Source organism: Cydia pomonella, chromosome 12 (assembly GCF_033807575.1).
Source record: "Cydia pomonella isolate Wapato2018A chromosome 12, ilCydPomo1, whole genome shotgun sequence".
NCBI classification, from domain to species: Eukaryota; Metazoa; Arthropoda; class Insecta; order Lepidoptera; family Tortricidae; genus Cydia; species Cydia pomonella.
This window is the reverse complement of record NC_084714.1, coordinates 6309191-6326824: the sequence shown is the minus strand read 5'-3', so window position 1 is coordinate 6326824 and position 17634 is coordinate 6309191. Positions and strand designations below refer to the sequence as shown.

At 39.9% G+C, this 17634-nt stretch overlaps 2 protein-coding genes across 2 annotated transcripts; one reads left to right on the top strand and one right to left on the bottom strand.

Annotated features, from left to right (window-relative positions):
• Positions 1–157: 157 nt before the first annotated feature.
• On the bottom strand, positions 158–16360 carry LOC133523352 (condensin complex subunit 2). The gene is made up of 12 exons (XM_061858875.1): positions 16075–16360; positions 15798–15956; positions 14578–14778; positions 13529–13691; positions 13034–13142; positions 12099–12272; positions 4293–4420; positions 3487–3696; positions 2701–2926; positions 1995–2166; positions 1333–1443; positions 158–585 (listed from the first exon to the last, which is right to left on the bottom strand). The coding sequence occupies exons 1-12, from the start codon at positions 16210–16212 to the stop codon at positions 283–285; spliced, it is 2094 nt and encodes a 697-aa protein (XP_061714859.1). The 5' UTR covers positions 16213–16360; the 3' UTR covers positions 158–282.
• Positions 7868–11123, top strand: LOC133523357 (juvenile hormone esterase-like). Its single transcript, XM_061858879.1, has 3 exons — positions 7868–8304; positions 9525–10819; positions 10908–11123. The coding sequence occupies exons 1-3, from the start codon at positions 8173–8175 to the stop codon at positions 11083–11085; spliced, it is 1605 nt and encodes a 534-aa protein (XP_061714863.1). The 5' UTR covers positions 7868–8172; the 3' UTR covers positions 11086–11123.
• Positions 16361–17634: the final 1274 nt, after the last annotated feature.

Here is a 17634-nt window from a genome sequence, read left to right as displayed (position 1 = left end):
TAGCATTTTTATTTACAACGAGACCAGCTTACTGTACTAGTAAAACAAAAGGATTTTAGTCCTCACTGAAAATCGACAAAATACCGTAAAAAATTACGAAATACATTAAATCAAATATAAAATATTTATACATTGTTCCATTATAATCATTGAATTGTTTTAAAAAACAAAAAATAGGGTATTTGCATTACCTAGAAAACCTTAGTAAGACCTTAAAAAATATTAAAAATGCAAGTCTATATACAAATGAATGATACCACATTAGACATACCATAACAATATTCACTTCTTTATCAGACCTACAATATCGAAGTCTTTCAAGTCTTCCCTTTTTTGCAGTATCAATCCCTTTTCATTGGCCAAATGTAACACGGATAATAAGGCCAGCGGCACACTGAGCGACTCTCGCATGTTGGTCGACAGTTTGCTCGGCAGCTTGTTGTAGATCGTGGCGAATGTGGTTTCTGTGACGTCTTCTTGGTCCCCTTGTGAATTATCTGTCAACATCTTCCACGTACAGTTCTTTAGTTGCTTCATGTCGACTTTTTTGGCTCTCATAGCATAGGGTATGAAGATTTTAGCCACCTGTGAAAATAGACTTGTTAATTCTTTGTCTTTGATGACAAAAAGGAAAACACACACTGTAAAAGTAATACATAACCATAAAGGGTAATACAGTTCCTGATGATACTCCAGAGGATCGTCGTATATTGCAATCCTAGTTTGAATTGTTTTCGACAGTAGTAGTAACAGTGAACCAACACGAATGCTGGCACGGAACTTATATAAGAATATTGACAGTTCATTTCAAATCTCGCATCACTTCTTTATGAATTAAGCTGTAATTTTTCTGACCTCTGATTAGTAAACTTTATTGCGACGACTTGAGGTTCACCAATGGTTAGGTGTAATTTAACCCCTGCATTGCTACGCAGCCAAACAAGACATCCGCCACAAAAAAATAGTTTTATAATGCCGTAGGTACAACGATCTCGAGTATCGGGTCGTCCGGCCTGGTAACAAAATCATAAAAAACGTCGGGTTTTCGGCACTGGACGTGTTAAATGTATGTAATCATAAGGTCGCGATCGCACCAAGTCGTCAAAAGGTTGCCAGGTAACAGACATTGTATTATTCATAGTAGAATATTTCAGCTAGGCTGCTTTTCTGGGGGGTTCCTGGAGTGAGCTCTTATTCTGATTTGTCCCCGCCTCATGTATGGCAGCGGTCACATGAGGCTGGAAAAATGGGAATACACAAAAAAAGGTCTGATATTAGCTCAACTACGTCGCTAGTGGTGACCACAGATGATCCCACGAGCAGTCTGAATACCTTGGTGGGCGGCTCGAGCATGTCGCCGATCTCCTCGGGCTCGGCGGCCTTGGCCTGCTCGTGCAGCTCGCCGGCCGCCGTGCCGTCCTCGTTGCCCCACTCGTCGCCGTCCTGCAGAACGAATTACGTATAATTTTTGACGGTGGACTGTATAATCAAGATTTATGTACTGGCAGCCCTGAGCGGATCATTATGTGTGGAATCCCCTAGTATGTACTAGGAAAATAAGTAAATAAAGAATGTGATTAGGACATCGTTATATTAGTTGACTAAGCCCAATAGTAAAAAAGACTCGTAATACACAAATACTTAAATACATAAAAAGTAGCTTTTAATCAGGAACACAAGGAAATGCCCTTGAACCCAGGACCATCGGTCAGACTGGTTGTCGAACAAAAACGTCGACATGAAGCTAAAGATGTTGACAATAATTATCGAATGATTTCTGACCTGTGCGTTGGCACAGTAAGAAGTATCGTTCCCATTATTGTAGGTGTAGGCTTCTCGTCGACGGGTTCGGGGGCTCCGGAACGGGCGCTCGGTTGCGCTTCAACTCCCGTTTGCGCAGCTGGAGGCCGCTGCTGACTGATACTGACCAGGTTTCTGGCGATTGCACATGTTACATGCGTCCTGTGCAGTCAACAACTGAATGAATGACTGACCTGTGCGTTGGCGCAGTAGGAAGCGTCGTTCTCGTTGTTGTAGTCGTAGGGCCGCTCGTCGACGGGCTCGGGCTCGGGCGCGGGCGCGCGCGCTCGCTCCAGCTCGCGCGCGCGCAGCAGGAGCACGCTGCGCAGCAGGAACAGCTTGCGGAAGTGGGACTCGTCCAGGCCTCTGTGGAAAAAGGGTTCTTGTTAATATATCAACAACCATTTTCGTTCATAGAAAAAGGTATGAAATTCCAAAATTGTAGGAATGGACGGTTCGGTTTGACCTTACATTACATAACAATATAAATAAATGAAAAGCTCACTTATGGTTGGTCGAACCAAGCTACCATGAGTGAACTTTTTTTTATTAAGCTCCAACATAGTTAGTACAGGTCGATTCACAAGAGATGAGACGAATGGAATGAATGAGTGATTGAAAATATCGTACAACTAAGTAAAAAGACCAGTGACGAACAGATTCGTAGCTAAGAAACCAATGTTTGACAAGGAAAGAACACTCACTCTTTCACTCTCCCACTCTTTAGATTGTGCTTCAATTACCGCTCGGAGCAAAAATGTAGTGACATAATAAATGCATATCTCGTTTATATTACCACCAGACTTCCGTATCTGCTCCCAGTGATCACTTCTTTGGAGGCCAATACTAAAATTCATAGCTGTGTAACTCTAAGGATTAGCCTAGAGTAACTTTACTGACCTGTCGATAGGCATTTTGAAGTTAGCCTCGTTCCACGTGTGCCCCGTGGCGAGCGTCTTCCTGCTGATCATGATCTTGGCGGGCGGCGCGGGCTCGTAGTCGCCGGCGGGCTCGGCGCGGCCGTCGAAGGCCAGGCCGGCGCCGGGGAAGTCCAGCTGGCGCCTCGTGCGCGGCGGCCTGCGCGCGTCCAGCGTGCGCGTCGCGGTGGCCTGGCTGCGTTCCGAGGCTAGGGAGGATTTAAGATTAACTTTTCGTATTCTACTGAATATTGTTGGTTTTTCATTCTATTCTACTGAATCCTATTCATATTCTACTGGAATTTGATTGAATGTAAGGTATACAAAATGGTAAGGAAAAGATGGTAAGTAATGTTAGTATAGTATCTATCGTTTATACTGACAGGTGGTGCGCAATCACTGCTGATTTAAAAAAAAAAAAAAAAAAATATATATATATATATATATATATATATATATGTCATAGTCAGCAGTCAATTTACTAAATGAATGCTTTTGGGATTCCGTAAAATATTCGGTTATGACTACTCAGAATTATGAAGTAAAATAGACTGAATCTAAAAACAATCTTAACGATAGTGTCACTATTCAGTAGCATCTACATTAAGAATGTCACTAAACGTCCGCAACGCGAGCAAGCGGAGTCGTTGCAACTCGCGCAGGAGTAACAGTAACTAATGTTTTTGTAAAAAGGTTTGCAAACATGTGAGCGACGACACATATTGTATAATCATGGTTGGGGTCGCTCGATTTCATTACAATCTCTCACCTCTGTTGTTCTTCAGCCGCCAGTGGCGGGGGCCGGCCCAGGCGCCGACGATGGCGCCGCAGTAGGAGTACTCCAGCCGGGAGTCGGGCGCCACGCCGGGCCGCATGTCGGTGAGGCGCGGCGGCGGGGCGGGCGCCACGCGCGCGGTGCACGCGGCCATGACCACGTCGTGCTCGGAGTCGCTATCGATGCCGCCGAGGGGCTCGTCGTCTGAAACGAGATACGGTTACGACTTGTTTTGATCAACAGTCTTAACACGCGGACTGGACGTATGCGACCGGCGGCGCAGGAATCGGGGCTCCACCACTCCCACCCTTGATGTCGCCCAGAACATTGTCGTTGAGCGCAGGGGCGAGGCGGCAGAATGATTCAAAAGCAAATTCAGGTTTTATTTTTTATTTTTTTTGCAAGCACCCTTCTAATTTTTCTTTGATGTGCCGCTCGCCGCTTGCGTTCAATTATTTAACGGCCTTATAACTCTCTAACTGCAGTCCTAACAAATAATGCTACATGGGAATGATTATAAAAAAATGTTCAATTTTAAATTGTCTGTTTCTCACAAAATATGCACCGTTATGTTAATTTTAATATGTCAAAATAAAGTTAAATAGTTTGTTAAAACTAACAATAAATCCTAGGACAACTTACCGAATAGGTCATTGTGGATTGTGGGCCTCTTCCTGATGGATTGGTTCGACTTCGGCGTTGACATCGAAAGCGAGCGCCTGTTGTGACAGGTTCAGGCGGTTGTTGTCTTCTAATAAAAGACTGGGATAAATATATATGACTGTCTCCCTCAAACTCACCGAATAGGTCATTGTGGGCCTCTTCCTGAGGGACCGGTTCGATTTCAGCGTTGACATCGAAAGCGAGCGCCTGCTGCGACAGGTTCAGGCGGTTGTTGTCTTCCACCCAGTTGTTGACGCGCTGATCCCTGAAATAATAATATAAAAGCGTTACTGATTGTAGAAGAGTTGTTAACTTGTAAATTGTAAAGAAAATATCGCCGACTGGATGGCGCCATATGATTCAAATAGGAAAAAACATAAGTACATTGATAAATTTCATGTGCTGTGCGCTGCGCTCGGCCGGTTTGTGTAGGTCTTTATAGCTCGTATCCAACCTTTCTAACCTTTAGTTAGTTTGTGCTTCTGGGCATTTTCCGCAAATCGACAACCATTGTGCCTTTTTTGCGTGGTAGCGCTACTCTAACCACCCCAGCTCCTCCACAAAGCCTAGCCAGGCTTTCAGGTTGCTAACTGCCTCCTTTAGTGAGCACAGAGTCCCTAGGTATTGGCTCCTGTACAGGGACCGGACCCGCTTACCCTAACCCGTTCAAAAACCCGGGTTATTGTAAAGCTGTGTTCCAAAAACCGCTTCATTTCGGTAAGCTTTTGATTGGCTTACCGGTTAAGAAACTAATCCTTTTATTTGAATTAATTCAGGTTAGCGCTTACCGATATTAAAAACCCGGGAAAGGGTTACCGCTTCAAGCGCTGATTAAATACGAACAAGCTGTTTTAACTTTTACGTGAACTGCATATGGTCTATTAACGTAGCGCCCGACGCGAAACACGGCGGTTCCATTCCCTACGTGCACGTGCGAGTGCGCGGCGCGGCGCGGCGGCAGTCGGTATTTGTCAAAGGCTTTGTAATTTGCCGACCTAATATTGCTAATTCAAACAAAAGTGTACGTTAAGTCAAGTAGATTAGATTTCAAAACACATGCTAAAGTTTAAGGCAAATTACCTAATATGGTAAGGCGTTGCATTGATTTTGGTATATTTTTGTTTAGTACCTATTACTCCTATTATAGTCACTTTCTTTATCGTTAGCTGTCTGTGCACATCTCCTGTATCAGTGGAACTCATCAATGGCTTCTAATAATTTTATCGAGTTCGGGCTCATTTTAAAGGTCTTGAAGAGTTCTTTACGATACACATGGTGGAGAGGGTCTGATGGTGGAATCGGAAGGTGTCGATGGAACTCATCGATAACTACTAATAATGCTATCGAGTTAGGGCTCATTTTAAAGGTCTTGATTAGGTTAATCTGAATAATACGGGTTAATCATTATTGTTGGGTAACCGGTTGAACGGGTTACCCAAACGATTAGCTTATCATATGAAGGGGTTACCCATTCGAACGGGTAAGTCAAATGAACGGGTTTTCCGGTCCCTGCTCCTGTATACTTCTACCTGTTTCCAGTCTAGGAGGATGTGTTTTGTTGTTTCCTTTTCTTCCATGCACGTTCTGCACATGGGGCTGTCTGTTTTACCCATATTGTGTAGGTGTTTGTTTAGTGTGTTATGTCCTGTAATTAATCCTACTATTTTACGTATGGTATTCGATGACATTCGAGTATAAGCTCTGAAGTAAGTTTGTCGCTGCATAGCGCTTGTAGTACTGATTTACTGTCTGACGTATTAGTATATTTTCGAGTTTTACTTGTCGTCTTGTTATGGCAAATCTAACCTTTAATAACATGACAATACGAATCAAGGCACGCGTCATCTTGAATGACACCATCTATAAGCGCCTAATTTCAGAATGAACAGTCCCAAGGACGGCTCCCCTTTCCTATACATACTCTAACCCTTTATCATAATATTAATTTAGTAATACGAATAACTTCATATGGAACAAACGATTAATTGGCGATGGACTAAATCCACATGAATTACTTCAGTCCTCCTCCTCCTCACTTTTAAACACAGAGTTTTCCGGTTCCTAGTTTGGATTTCTTAGACACAGTACCGTACAGTGACCGTAGACCGCATCATCACTTACCATCAGGTGTGATCGTGGTCAAACGCCTGCCTATCCTCCATAGAAATAAAAAAAAGTATTCAAAAGGATAATGAATTTAAAATACATCCAGACGTTTCCACGAACGACGAAGAGCATCGACGATAATCCGGCCGAAACATAATGTTTATGCCGAAACCGAAACTTCGGTCGGACTGTGGTAAGTAAGAACAGGAAACTGTTTCGTTGAGTAAAGGGCTCGAAAGGTATGTGTAAACACAATAACGAGATTTATACTATTTTACAGGAGGCAGGCTTGGAATCAAAGAACCCCACGTAAACTATACATATATTAAACGTTAATTTAATAAAATAATCAGCTTTACAACTGTATACATTAATAATTAAAAATCGCTACCTATTTCCTTTTATTCAGTGTAAACTCTGGTAACTGGACTTAGTATTAGTAACCAACTAGGTACATATTCGGTTATTTAACTGACTAACTGCTTTGGCTCAGCGATCCAAAAAGAATCTTGGCCTCCGAAACGAGACAACGCCACCTGTCCTGATCCAGCGCGGTTTCCTGCCATGAATTGGCATTCAGCCGACGCAGGTCCGCCTCCACGACATCACACCAGCGGTACCTGGGGCGCCCGATCGGTCGACGGCCGGTTGGTCGCCCCAAGTACGCTTCCTTGACTACGCGATCCTCCCCCATTCTGAGTAGGTGACCGAGCCAGTGAAGTCTGTGGGATTTAGTTACGCCTATGATATTGGGCTCAGCCACCAACTCTTCGATCTCGGCATTTTTCCGGATCCTCTAGGAGCCGTCGTCACTTCGGACAGGTCCTAGGATCTTCCTGAGCACTTTTCTTTCCGCTATTTACCTTCTGCTATTTACTGATTTACTGTCTCTGTATGAGCTGTCCAATTTAAATGAATGTCAATCTGGACTCCTAAAAAAGTTGAATTGCTTACTAATTCTACATATAACCGTTCCTTCATAATTCCAATCAATGGGTCTCATTACTTTTCTTTGATAAAAATGCATTATTTCCGTTTTCTATAGATCTAAGATTTACTTAATACACACATGATACCTTATACCAGAGATAATAGGCCACCTCGTTGGGTTTTTCAGCACTATAACGACCCTAAGCACAAATCCAAATATATCCAGGCTTTCCTGAAACGGAAAAACGTGAAGGTTTTTGAATGGCCGAGTCAAAGTGCCGATCTCAATCCAATAGAGCATTTATGGGAAGAACTGAACCGCAGTATAAGACGCAGAAATTACTCTAACAAAGAGGCTTTTTTCCAAGCTCTTAAGACAGAGTGGGAGAACATACCTTACAAACGTATACAGAAGTTAGTTGATTCGATGCCGAAATATTGAAGAAGTTTTTTATTTACGAGTAGCAATCTTACCACTTAGACTAGGGATTTTTTTATACGTGTCAAAGTACTTTTGAGCGACTAGATTAGACATTTTTAAGTTTTACTTTTAAGAATAAAATAAAAAAAAAACTATGCCTAATCAGGCTGACTTATAGTACGAAGAAGTAATGATTAAATATTTACTGTTTATATGAAATTACTTAAATATTTTTATTTGTCAAAATACTTATGATCGAGTGAACAAGCTCAGTGCAAATGATTATTGTGGATATGTAATTCATGCATTTAAATGCTGATCATTTTTAAATATCTCCACAAAACACCTTTACAATATATTCGTCAGCAAAAATACTAACATTCCCGCCATCTAGTGATCGGGCTGCAAATGATCTTTCTCGTGGTACAGCGGTACAGCCCTACACACAATCTCCCCACTCCGCGACGCGGTAACTGATTACTTTGTGACCGACCTTTGTCACCGTGTATTTTGAGGTTATTTATTTGTTTTCCGTCAGTCTGTCTGTTATAACCGTTGCCATGGCAAGCCTTGTTGTTGATATAAACGAAGGCAAGATTCGAGGTTACGAGAAGAAAATTAATAACAAGATTTACTATGGATTTAAGGGAATTCCGTACGCCAAGCCACCTATTGGGGAGTTGCGGTTCAGGGTGAGTTTCTTAGAAAACTTTTTCTAGTAAAAATATTCGTACTTTTAAGTATTCTATGATAATTCTGAAACTTATAATTTATACTTACTTATCTTGACCGCATTTAGAGACTAAATTGTCATACAAAGTCGGGTTTCGGAATCGGTTTGTTTTAGAGATAATGAAAATTTGTTTTAGATATACCTACTGACAGACATTAAAGTTTTAAAGGAAAGTCGCAAACTTTATCAGTAAACAAAAAAATACTTTAGTTATTCGTTGTAATGCTTTTTTTTGCCAAGATGTAAAAAGAAATAAGATGTCGTGTGTAGAATACACACATGCACACAAAAAAATGTTGATTTAAAATGTTTTGCTCCTTATAACCCCAGGAATGTCTGGTAAAAACGGTTGGGATACTCTAGCCCACGGTGTAGGTTTAAGGTCGTAAACGATTGCTTGTTTGATTGATTCTACTTTACGGTCAACTTTTAAAGCGTACTAGATTGTGCATTCTATTTATGTAATATAAACGGTGTTTTAACCCCGTAAACTTTGAGGTATGGCTAAGTACATTTAAGGAAACTGAATGGCATAGGTAGTTCATTTCGTTTTTATTTACTTTTTTTAAAAGTAATTAAATGCTGCTTATAGCGTTGTTGTAACACGGGTATGTTATTTAACCTACCAAACAATTGAAAACTTTGACATATTAATATCATTTCGAACATTGATCGTCTGAGATAGTACTTGCGTTAAGTATCAAATGCATAAACTCATACTTAACACTAATCAAGTAATCAATATGTAAACTAGCCCTAACAAATTTTCGATTAAGTATCTCCGAAATACAGTTAATTAAAAATTAGAATACCGATGATATTAAAGATAAAGATAGTTTATTTTCCAAGTAGGCATATTACAGGTTGCTTATGAACGTCAAATAAAGCTACGCCGGCTCTAACCCTATACATTGAGAAAGTAACTTAATGTAAGCTCTGAAATGCGTCCTTAATATAAATGAATAATTGATAAATTAATATCTTAATAGGCAGCTAAAGCAATAGTAATTTTACTGCTTAATGTATTTATCAGTGATTATTTTACGAGCAACAAATAAAATAACTAATAGAAATTGAAAGCTTGCACTTTTTCTTGTTACGTATGGCGAGATGGTCCAATACTAAACGATAGTCGAAACGCAAAATATAACATCTTTACATTTTACTATTTTGTTCTAGGTACCGGCACCTCCGGAGCAGTGGGAGGGAGTCCGGGATGGGACTACGGACTGTAACATTTGCATTCAATTTGACAAAATGTCTAAAACCGTCGTAGGCAGCGAGGACTGTTTGTTCCTAAATGTATTCACCCCCTCACTGCCAGAGGCGGGAGGGCCCAGAGCGCTGCCAGTCATGGTGTTCATCCACGGCGGCGGATTCATGTTCGGCAACGGTACCGACCCCTCGCACCTCGGCCCGGATTGGCTGGTCGAGCAAGACGTCGTCATGGTCAGCTTTAACTACCGACTGGGCATTCTTGGATTTCTTAATCTGGATCGCCCAGACGCTCCGGGCAATATGGGGCTCAGGGACCAAGTCCAAGCCCTAAAATGGGTACAGAAAAATATCAGCAAGTTCGGTGGTGATCATAATAATGTCACCATATTTGGAGTAAGTGCTGGTGGCTCTTCTGTTGAATATCTTCTACTGTCACCAATGGCTAAAGGTCTTTTTCACAAAGCTATCATGCAATCTGGATCCACACTACTGAACTGGGCCATAAATAAAAATATGAGGGATATTATTAAAAATTTACCACAAATGAAAGATAATAATAATACAAACGATGACCAATTGATACAAATACTGAAGGCTCTGCCTGGTAAAGATTTAATAATGGCGTCTATGACAGCTCTGGAAGCTACTGAACGGAAAGGTGGACTTTATTTTGGATTTGTACCGTCAGTTGAAAAACCTAGTGGATGGGAGCCATTTTTGGATAAATCGCCCCTAGATTTATTATCCCGCGGTGAATTCACACGTGTCCCTGTCATATCAGGCTTCTGCTCTCGAGAGAACATTTTACTGAGGTTTTATGCTCCGCACTTGCTGGAAAAATTAAAGCAGGATAAAATATTTTTGGACCATTTACCTTTCGAAATTGATAACGGATTTAAGAATGAAGTTGAAGATACACTAAAGAAGATATATTTAGAAGCAGAGAACCGCTACGGGGAAGACGACGAATATGCGATAGACTTTTTCTCGGATGTCGATTTTATTGCCGGCATTTACATTTCTGCTATGTTGATATCGAGAAGTAACCCTTCAGTATACTTATACGAGTTCTCGTATAGTGGAAAACTTAACTATATAAAAGTGAAGCTTGGGATTACATCCCCTGGCGCTTGCCATGGCGACGACTCCGGATACATTCAGCCTTCTGCCGTGGTACCCACTAACGACATATCAGACACCGACAAAACGGTGAGGGACAGAATGGTGATGCTGTTTACCAATTTTGCTAAACATGGGTAAGATACATCGTTTGACTATAGATTATTTTATTTAATATGTATTTTAGGCATATGCCAAATGTTCTGACAGTAACACTTTTCGCAGACATCCCACCCCTGCTGTGGACAGTATCATTACGACCAAGTGGGAGCCGGTTGGGCCTTCTGGCCGCAGTCTATTGATCGACGATCAGCTCGCGATGCGGCCCTTCCCTTACACAGCGCGAGCGGCGTTCTTCGAACAATTATACAACGGTCAATACGCACCCAAATGTCACTGCTAATATTCTGTATCCGCATTATTACATTCTTCATCGATTAAGTCTTTTAGTTTCCTTATAAAAAAAGCAGTTCCTTTTTTTGGACACGCTACAACTCTAACGTTGCGAGGATTTTGAGTTTGGTTGGAACTACTAGTAAGTTCTACTGAGCTGAATACTGTAGGTGTGCGCGGTTTTACGGTGTATGCAGGAAGATTGTACGCGGGCCGAGGGCGTAGTCAGCCAGTGAACTAGGGTGGAAGGGGGCAAGTTGATATCGCCGGAGGCCTAGGGGAGAGGCAGAAGGTCATACATTGTATGTAAAATTTGAGCTCCAGGGGGTCAGGTGCCGCCCCACCTACGCCCTTGACGCGGGCGGTACGCCACTTACGCCGTAAGTCTGTGTTAAACACATATGCAATGACAAATTCTCTGAAACATAGACAATGTTTTGCATCCCCTTTTGGTATGGTAAGCAAGTTCGCCGTTGGGTGTAGTTGGATCAGATCGCTGCGTGGACGTAGTCTCAGGCGGCGCCCGGCAGGATTCTGGCCGAGAGGCCAATTCAAACTTACACTACACGTAATTATGATGACACAGTGTAAATTTCAATTGACCTCTGGATCGGGATGCGCTAATACCATTACAGGACACGCACGAAGCGATAAATCCGTTAACATAGTTTTATTTTTAGTTTAGAAATGAAGTTAACATATATTTAAACTCACATCTCAGTCTCCGGATCCCAATCGAGAAGCCAATGAAAGGCTCGCAGATTGTCTGCAAGGGTGATCTGCTCACTCAGGTTCAGGGTGCTTAGCCAACGCTTGCCAATCGTTAACGCTTCGTAACCTAGCGTACTCATCTTTCTCTATCACTCATCCATATTAGTGCTACAATGACAGTTGCATTTCGTTCGCTGCGAAGCGTAAAAGATTGGCATGTTGGCTACGCACCCAGGTCGTCATGAATGTGCTCAAGGAAGCGCTCATGAGTTCCCGTTTATGAATAACGCCATATTTATATTATAAACTCACGTGTTTTCAGTCTCTGGATCCCAATTGCTAATAGAAAAGCCAGTGAAAGGCTCGCAGATGTGGTCATCATCAGTGAAGGCCGGCAACATCTTGGCTGCAAGGGTGATCTGCTCACTCAGGTCCAGGTCTTCGGGGATGTTCTCCTTGATAGTTTCAAGGAAGCGCTCATCAGTTCTGAAGTAAAAAACAACGTTAGAAAATAATTAGTGACTGTGTGAGGTCACAGATTATAGAGTATGTGAGAGAGAGGCAAACATCAGCAGTAAACACTGCACGCACACACAACACAATAGGATAAAGTCTTACCAACAGACGTTGTCAGAGAGCGACTTATGTTGTGCATGTTGTATCATGTCAGTCCAGGTGTCACTTTCTGGACAGACAAATCACCAAGGCTCGGAAACCGGTTAAATTTCCAAACCGTTATCATGTTCTTGGCGCAAACCCTTTTAATTTCGGTTTCACTCGAAAAATTGATATTTTTAAAAGAACAGTTCTTGTCAAACTAACTGGTTGAGAACAATAAAAACCGGTTTCTTCCTTTGTTTACGTGGCACACCACCAGGCCAACCGGCCGTTGCGTTTCTCGTCGAAAAAAACCGGTTTTTTTTAGGTTACAATAAAGTTCTTAAAACGTTCGCGTTCTTATAAAAGTTCGGAGGAAAACCGAAACAAACGGGTATTTACCGGTATTTTAAAAACGGGTTCCGAGTCTTGCCACTCACTCTCCCCACTGACATTAGAATATACTTTGCGGTCTTTGGATACAAAATTCAAGTTTGAATTAATGCCAACCTTTGCAATCACCAAAAAAATATAGATTTGATGGTGACTCATAAACAAAAACAAAATCTTATGCTGTCTAGTGATGGAAGTCGGAATGTTCTACTAAAAGAATAAAAAGACAGCAAAATCAATTTTTTTTTGGAATTTACCTTAAAATAAGACCCAACGTCTTATCATGTATGGGTAGAGTTGCGTTGAAGGCTCTATTAGATGATGTTATATCACCAGCCGTTGCTGCTAATCTTTCGAAAAAAGGATCTGAAATAAAAAATCATATAAACATGGGATCAGGGATCGGAAACCGGTATTTTTTGTATGGGAACGAAAACGGTATTTTTTCGTTCTTTGTTAATTATTTCATTCCTAATCGGACAATCTAATAATACGAAGTCGTTATCAAAAAACACAACTGAGTCCTACATTTTGAGTATAAAATAAACCGAAATATATGGTTATTTCGTTGTTTTTGCAAAAAACCGGTTCCGATCCCTGCATGGGATATCTCAAGAAATATTATTAAATGGTCTTAAAAGCTAAGTTTTAATATCCATTCCCTAGTGGCGTTTAAGTTATCACTAGCTACTCTCCCTGGCTGGCAATTTTCTTTACAATTTTTTTTATAAGCATATTTGAACAAAACAAACCTATGCAGTCATTAGCTTCAAAGTCTCCGTTAAACACCTCTGGGTTAGGAGCAATGGCTCCCTTAGCTCGTTTCTTCTTCTTTCTAGTAGGTGCTGCATTGTCACCGTCCACCGCACCCTCGTCTTGCGTGCAGCCGTCATCATCTTTCTTGCCACGTTTAGACTGTCAAAAGATATATTTTAAATTAGAAGTTTTATGTTAGGAAATCAGAATACACATAAAAAATCTAGAATTGATCTAGAGTTGAGTTGACGGGTCCGGTTAAAGTAAAAACCCGAAGGAATTAATCAATGTGGTGAGCCCATACTCGTAAGTGTGGATAGCGTTACAGGGAATACCTGAGTAACCTGTAATGTGTTTCCCTAGTAGCTAATACATAATAGTTCACAACAATACAAGTGCAAAAGTAGGAAATTTTCAAGGAGTGGTGAGAATTGTTTTAAATCAACAGGAGTTGCAATTTACCTGTTTTGCACTCGTATCATAGAACGTTTTACAGTATTATAAATTTGAGTCAGTACCTAGTTCATTTATTTTTTTCATTATTTTAGTAAATTTTCTGAATTGTAGCTTTTTTATAATAATACAAATAAAACTATTTACAGTAATAACTTAGCATATGTTTTTGATGTCTGTTGATTTCGCGATTTTATTTCTAATTTTAGTATAATTATTGCTTGTAGTGTTTTTCTTATTAAAAAATAAAAACATACATGAAAAAAAAACTCAAATACTATTTCAATATAATTTTAACTACATATTTCTACCTTTATTTTCAAGTTTTATTGATACCTGTTCGACTTGTTTTTCTTTGCATTTATTAATATATAATATACTTTTTCTTGAGAACGGCCCATCACTAGTAAAAGCAGTACAATTCATACTAATATTATATATGTGAAAGCAACTCTCTCTCTGTTACCTCAGTGTTGCTTTAAACCACTGAACCAATTTAGATGAAATTTCGTATGGAGATAAGGAGGAGGAAGGGCATGCAACAGACAATATCACAGCCAGTCAGAAACTAAATAAAACATAGACACCTCACCTGTGCCGCCTTGCTCAATCCCCCAGCCATCTTCAGAACATCATAATGTACAGCATCCACCCTGAACGAGTATATCCTGGCAGATGCATCCACAACGGTTGAAGCCGTCTGTAGGTTGTCCATACGCGAGTCATGCTTCCGCAGCATGGATGTCATGAAGTCAATGAGTTGCAGGTTCCATGCATTGTCCTTGTTTATTTTCTAAAAACGTCAGACGTAGTTTGTATAAGTAACACAGTTACACATTTGAGAATTTCTGTTTTGCCCTATGGTTGACGGGTAGAGAATGCCTTAAGGCATTGAGTCCGCCATTTGTACTTATTTTTTATAGTTAGCAATAAAGTTAAAAAAACTTAATAAGTAAACAGTAACATTAGTGATTACATTATATGCTTTACCTTTTTCCAGGTGTAAATTCCAGTGAGGGCATGTATTTGCGTGATAAGCACAGGAAATACCTGATTCATGGATGTTTTCTATGTATTTAAGTATTTGTATATTGTATTGTTGTCAGAGTACCCACAAGCCTTCTTGAGCTTACTGTGGGAGTTAGTCAATTTGTGTAAGAATGTCCCTATAATATTTATTCATTTCTTTAAAAACAAGTCCATTCTAATTTGAACCTTAAATTGAATATTAAAGTTGAAATTTTATTCCTTGCCTTAGTGCATATAATCTTAAAAATATAAGATTAATTCTAAGTTAGATAAATATATAATTTATTGTGTTTCTATAACAATAAACAGTTTTTTTTGTTGGCACATGTGATTGATAAATTGTACTATGAAAAGGTTTAATCTATTTTATCTATCAAACATTTTTGCCAAATAATGCCACAGTAAACTGGATTTATGAGCTGTGTAACCCATTGAAAGACATGTCTATTATATACAATGCACCAACATAAACCTTATCAGAATGCACAGATCGGTAAAAACACCCTTAGTAGTTACAAGATTGAAACACAGCAGACTCAACTCATAAAACTCTTTCCAATACAAACTCTTTGTCACTTGACTTTCTAATTCATTAATTTTCATCTTGATTGTAATAGCTTTTTACTTGAGTCAACCAGCTTCAGACTATAATTGCTTAGTATTGCTGTACTATTAAAATGGTTTATGTGTTTTTGAGCTGTAGAGAGTGTAGTACCACATAACCATGGCAAGTTTCCTCACAATAGCATACAAAAGTCAACTTTATATAAGCTGACTACTAACATTTTCAGCATACAGCTTGAGACACCCTTGAAAATGTTCTTTCTGTGGTGATGAGGACATGGTATCTCGTGGCCGGCGCGGTGAATGCGGTGTGGAAGTGGCGATCGCCCGCTCCGACGCCACCAGAGACGAACGCTCAGCATCATCATCGTTTCGTTCCTGAAAACAGATGATTAATAGGAGCTGTAATGATTTTGCTTGTCTTTGCAACATTTAGCTACAATTAAGCTATCTCAGTTCGAAAGCCGATAATAAATCACATAAAAAGACCACAAACCTCATCCCGAGGGTTGGCTGCTCGAGTTTGAGGAATCAAACTACGCCGCTTCAATGAGCTTGTACCACTACTCCCGCTAAGACTTTTTCTCAACCGCACCAAGTCTGGTGTTGATGTTATAGGGCTTTCCACCATCATGCTGCATAGATATTACAAAATTCAGCGTTCCTTATGCACTGTACTGTTCATTTACTTCAAATAAATAAGATATTTTATATAATATCCGCAAATTAAATCTCAACGGACACAACAGACACAAACAGACGCTTTTTTTTTAATCAAGCCTGTCAAACGAATTTTTCATGACTTGGGCAAGAAACGTTCAGCCGCGGGGTGGCCTCGCGTTTTTTTTTAACAATATTTATATCGCGCAATATAAATTGATAAAATATGTTTTTAATGATATTTAATATTTAAACAGAGATTGGATCAAATATACAAAAGAGATAAACATTAGCACATATATATTAGCTGATCTGTTAGTTTATTTCGGACCGTACATTTTACCTAAAAACGTGAATTATTCAATAAAAAGCATTCTGGGTCGTATTTTAATTACAAAATAGATTGAATTAATTTTTGTTTCAAAAGTTCTCAGACATTAATATTATTATATTAAAAGCTTATACATATTTATTAAAGTTTTTAAGTTTCGCTTGGACCCTAACAACAGCAATTTTTTTAACCGTTATATCTAGGTGTTGCCAGTTATAAAATAAGTATTTACCTCAGCTGTTTGTAAACGCCGCTAGTTGTTGCCATCTTTTCGTCCGTCACCGTCAGTCATTTTGTTCGGTGGCTGCTATTTCATGGTTGACAAAATCATTGAAAATCTTTGTCATCGGAGGTTAATTTACAAAGTGACATTATGAGTTCTGGTATGCCTGAATTGGGCTCCAAAATAAGCCTAATATCTAAAGCCGACATACGTTACGAAGGCCGACTTTTCACCGTCGATCCTCAGGAATGTACCATCGCTTTGGCTAGTGGTAAGTTTGACAAATGGATTCTGTTGTCGTATTATACTTCATAGCATTTTCCTTTTTTTATCTCGTAATCACTTTCTAATTGTATTTCGAGCATACTGATGATGTAATTTATTGTCCGACCTTTTGCCTACTACCTTGGAGAGCTCCGTTTTTTTCCCTCCTTTATTATTTTAGAAGCTTATCATTGTTTATTGGCAAGCTACAAAATTACAAATTACAGCACTTAATAGCATTTCCCTATAAAAAATGTAGATTCATTGCCTTATAACGTGGCAAATGTAGTTAACTCTACCCTCATTCAGAAAATGTTAAGTTTAGTGACCGCGGCTTGGCTTTGATGACGTTGATAATGCTGTTAGTTCCCTCGTAAACAACTACTTTCCTTTGTCCAATGGGCCCTTTCGTATTTTACCATCTAAATTGTTAAGTTTAAACATAATCCTGGAAAAGCTTTTTTCATAATCATGTTTTTTAAATACCTACGTCTTAACTAATTACTGTCTCTTTCAGTGCGATCCTTTGGGACTGAGGATAGAGAGACGCAATTCCCAGTCGCTCCTCAGAGCCAGGT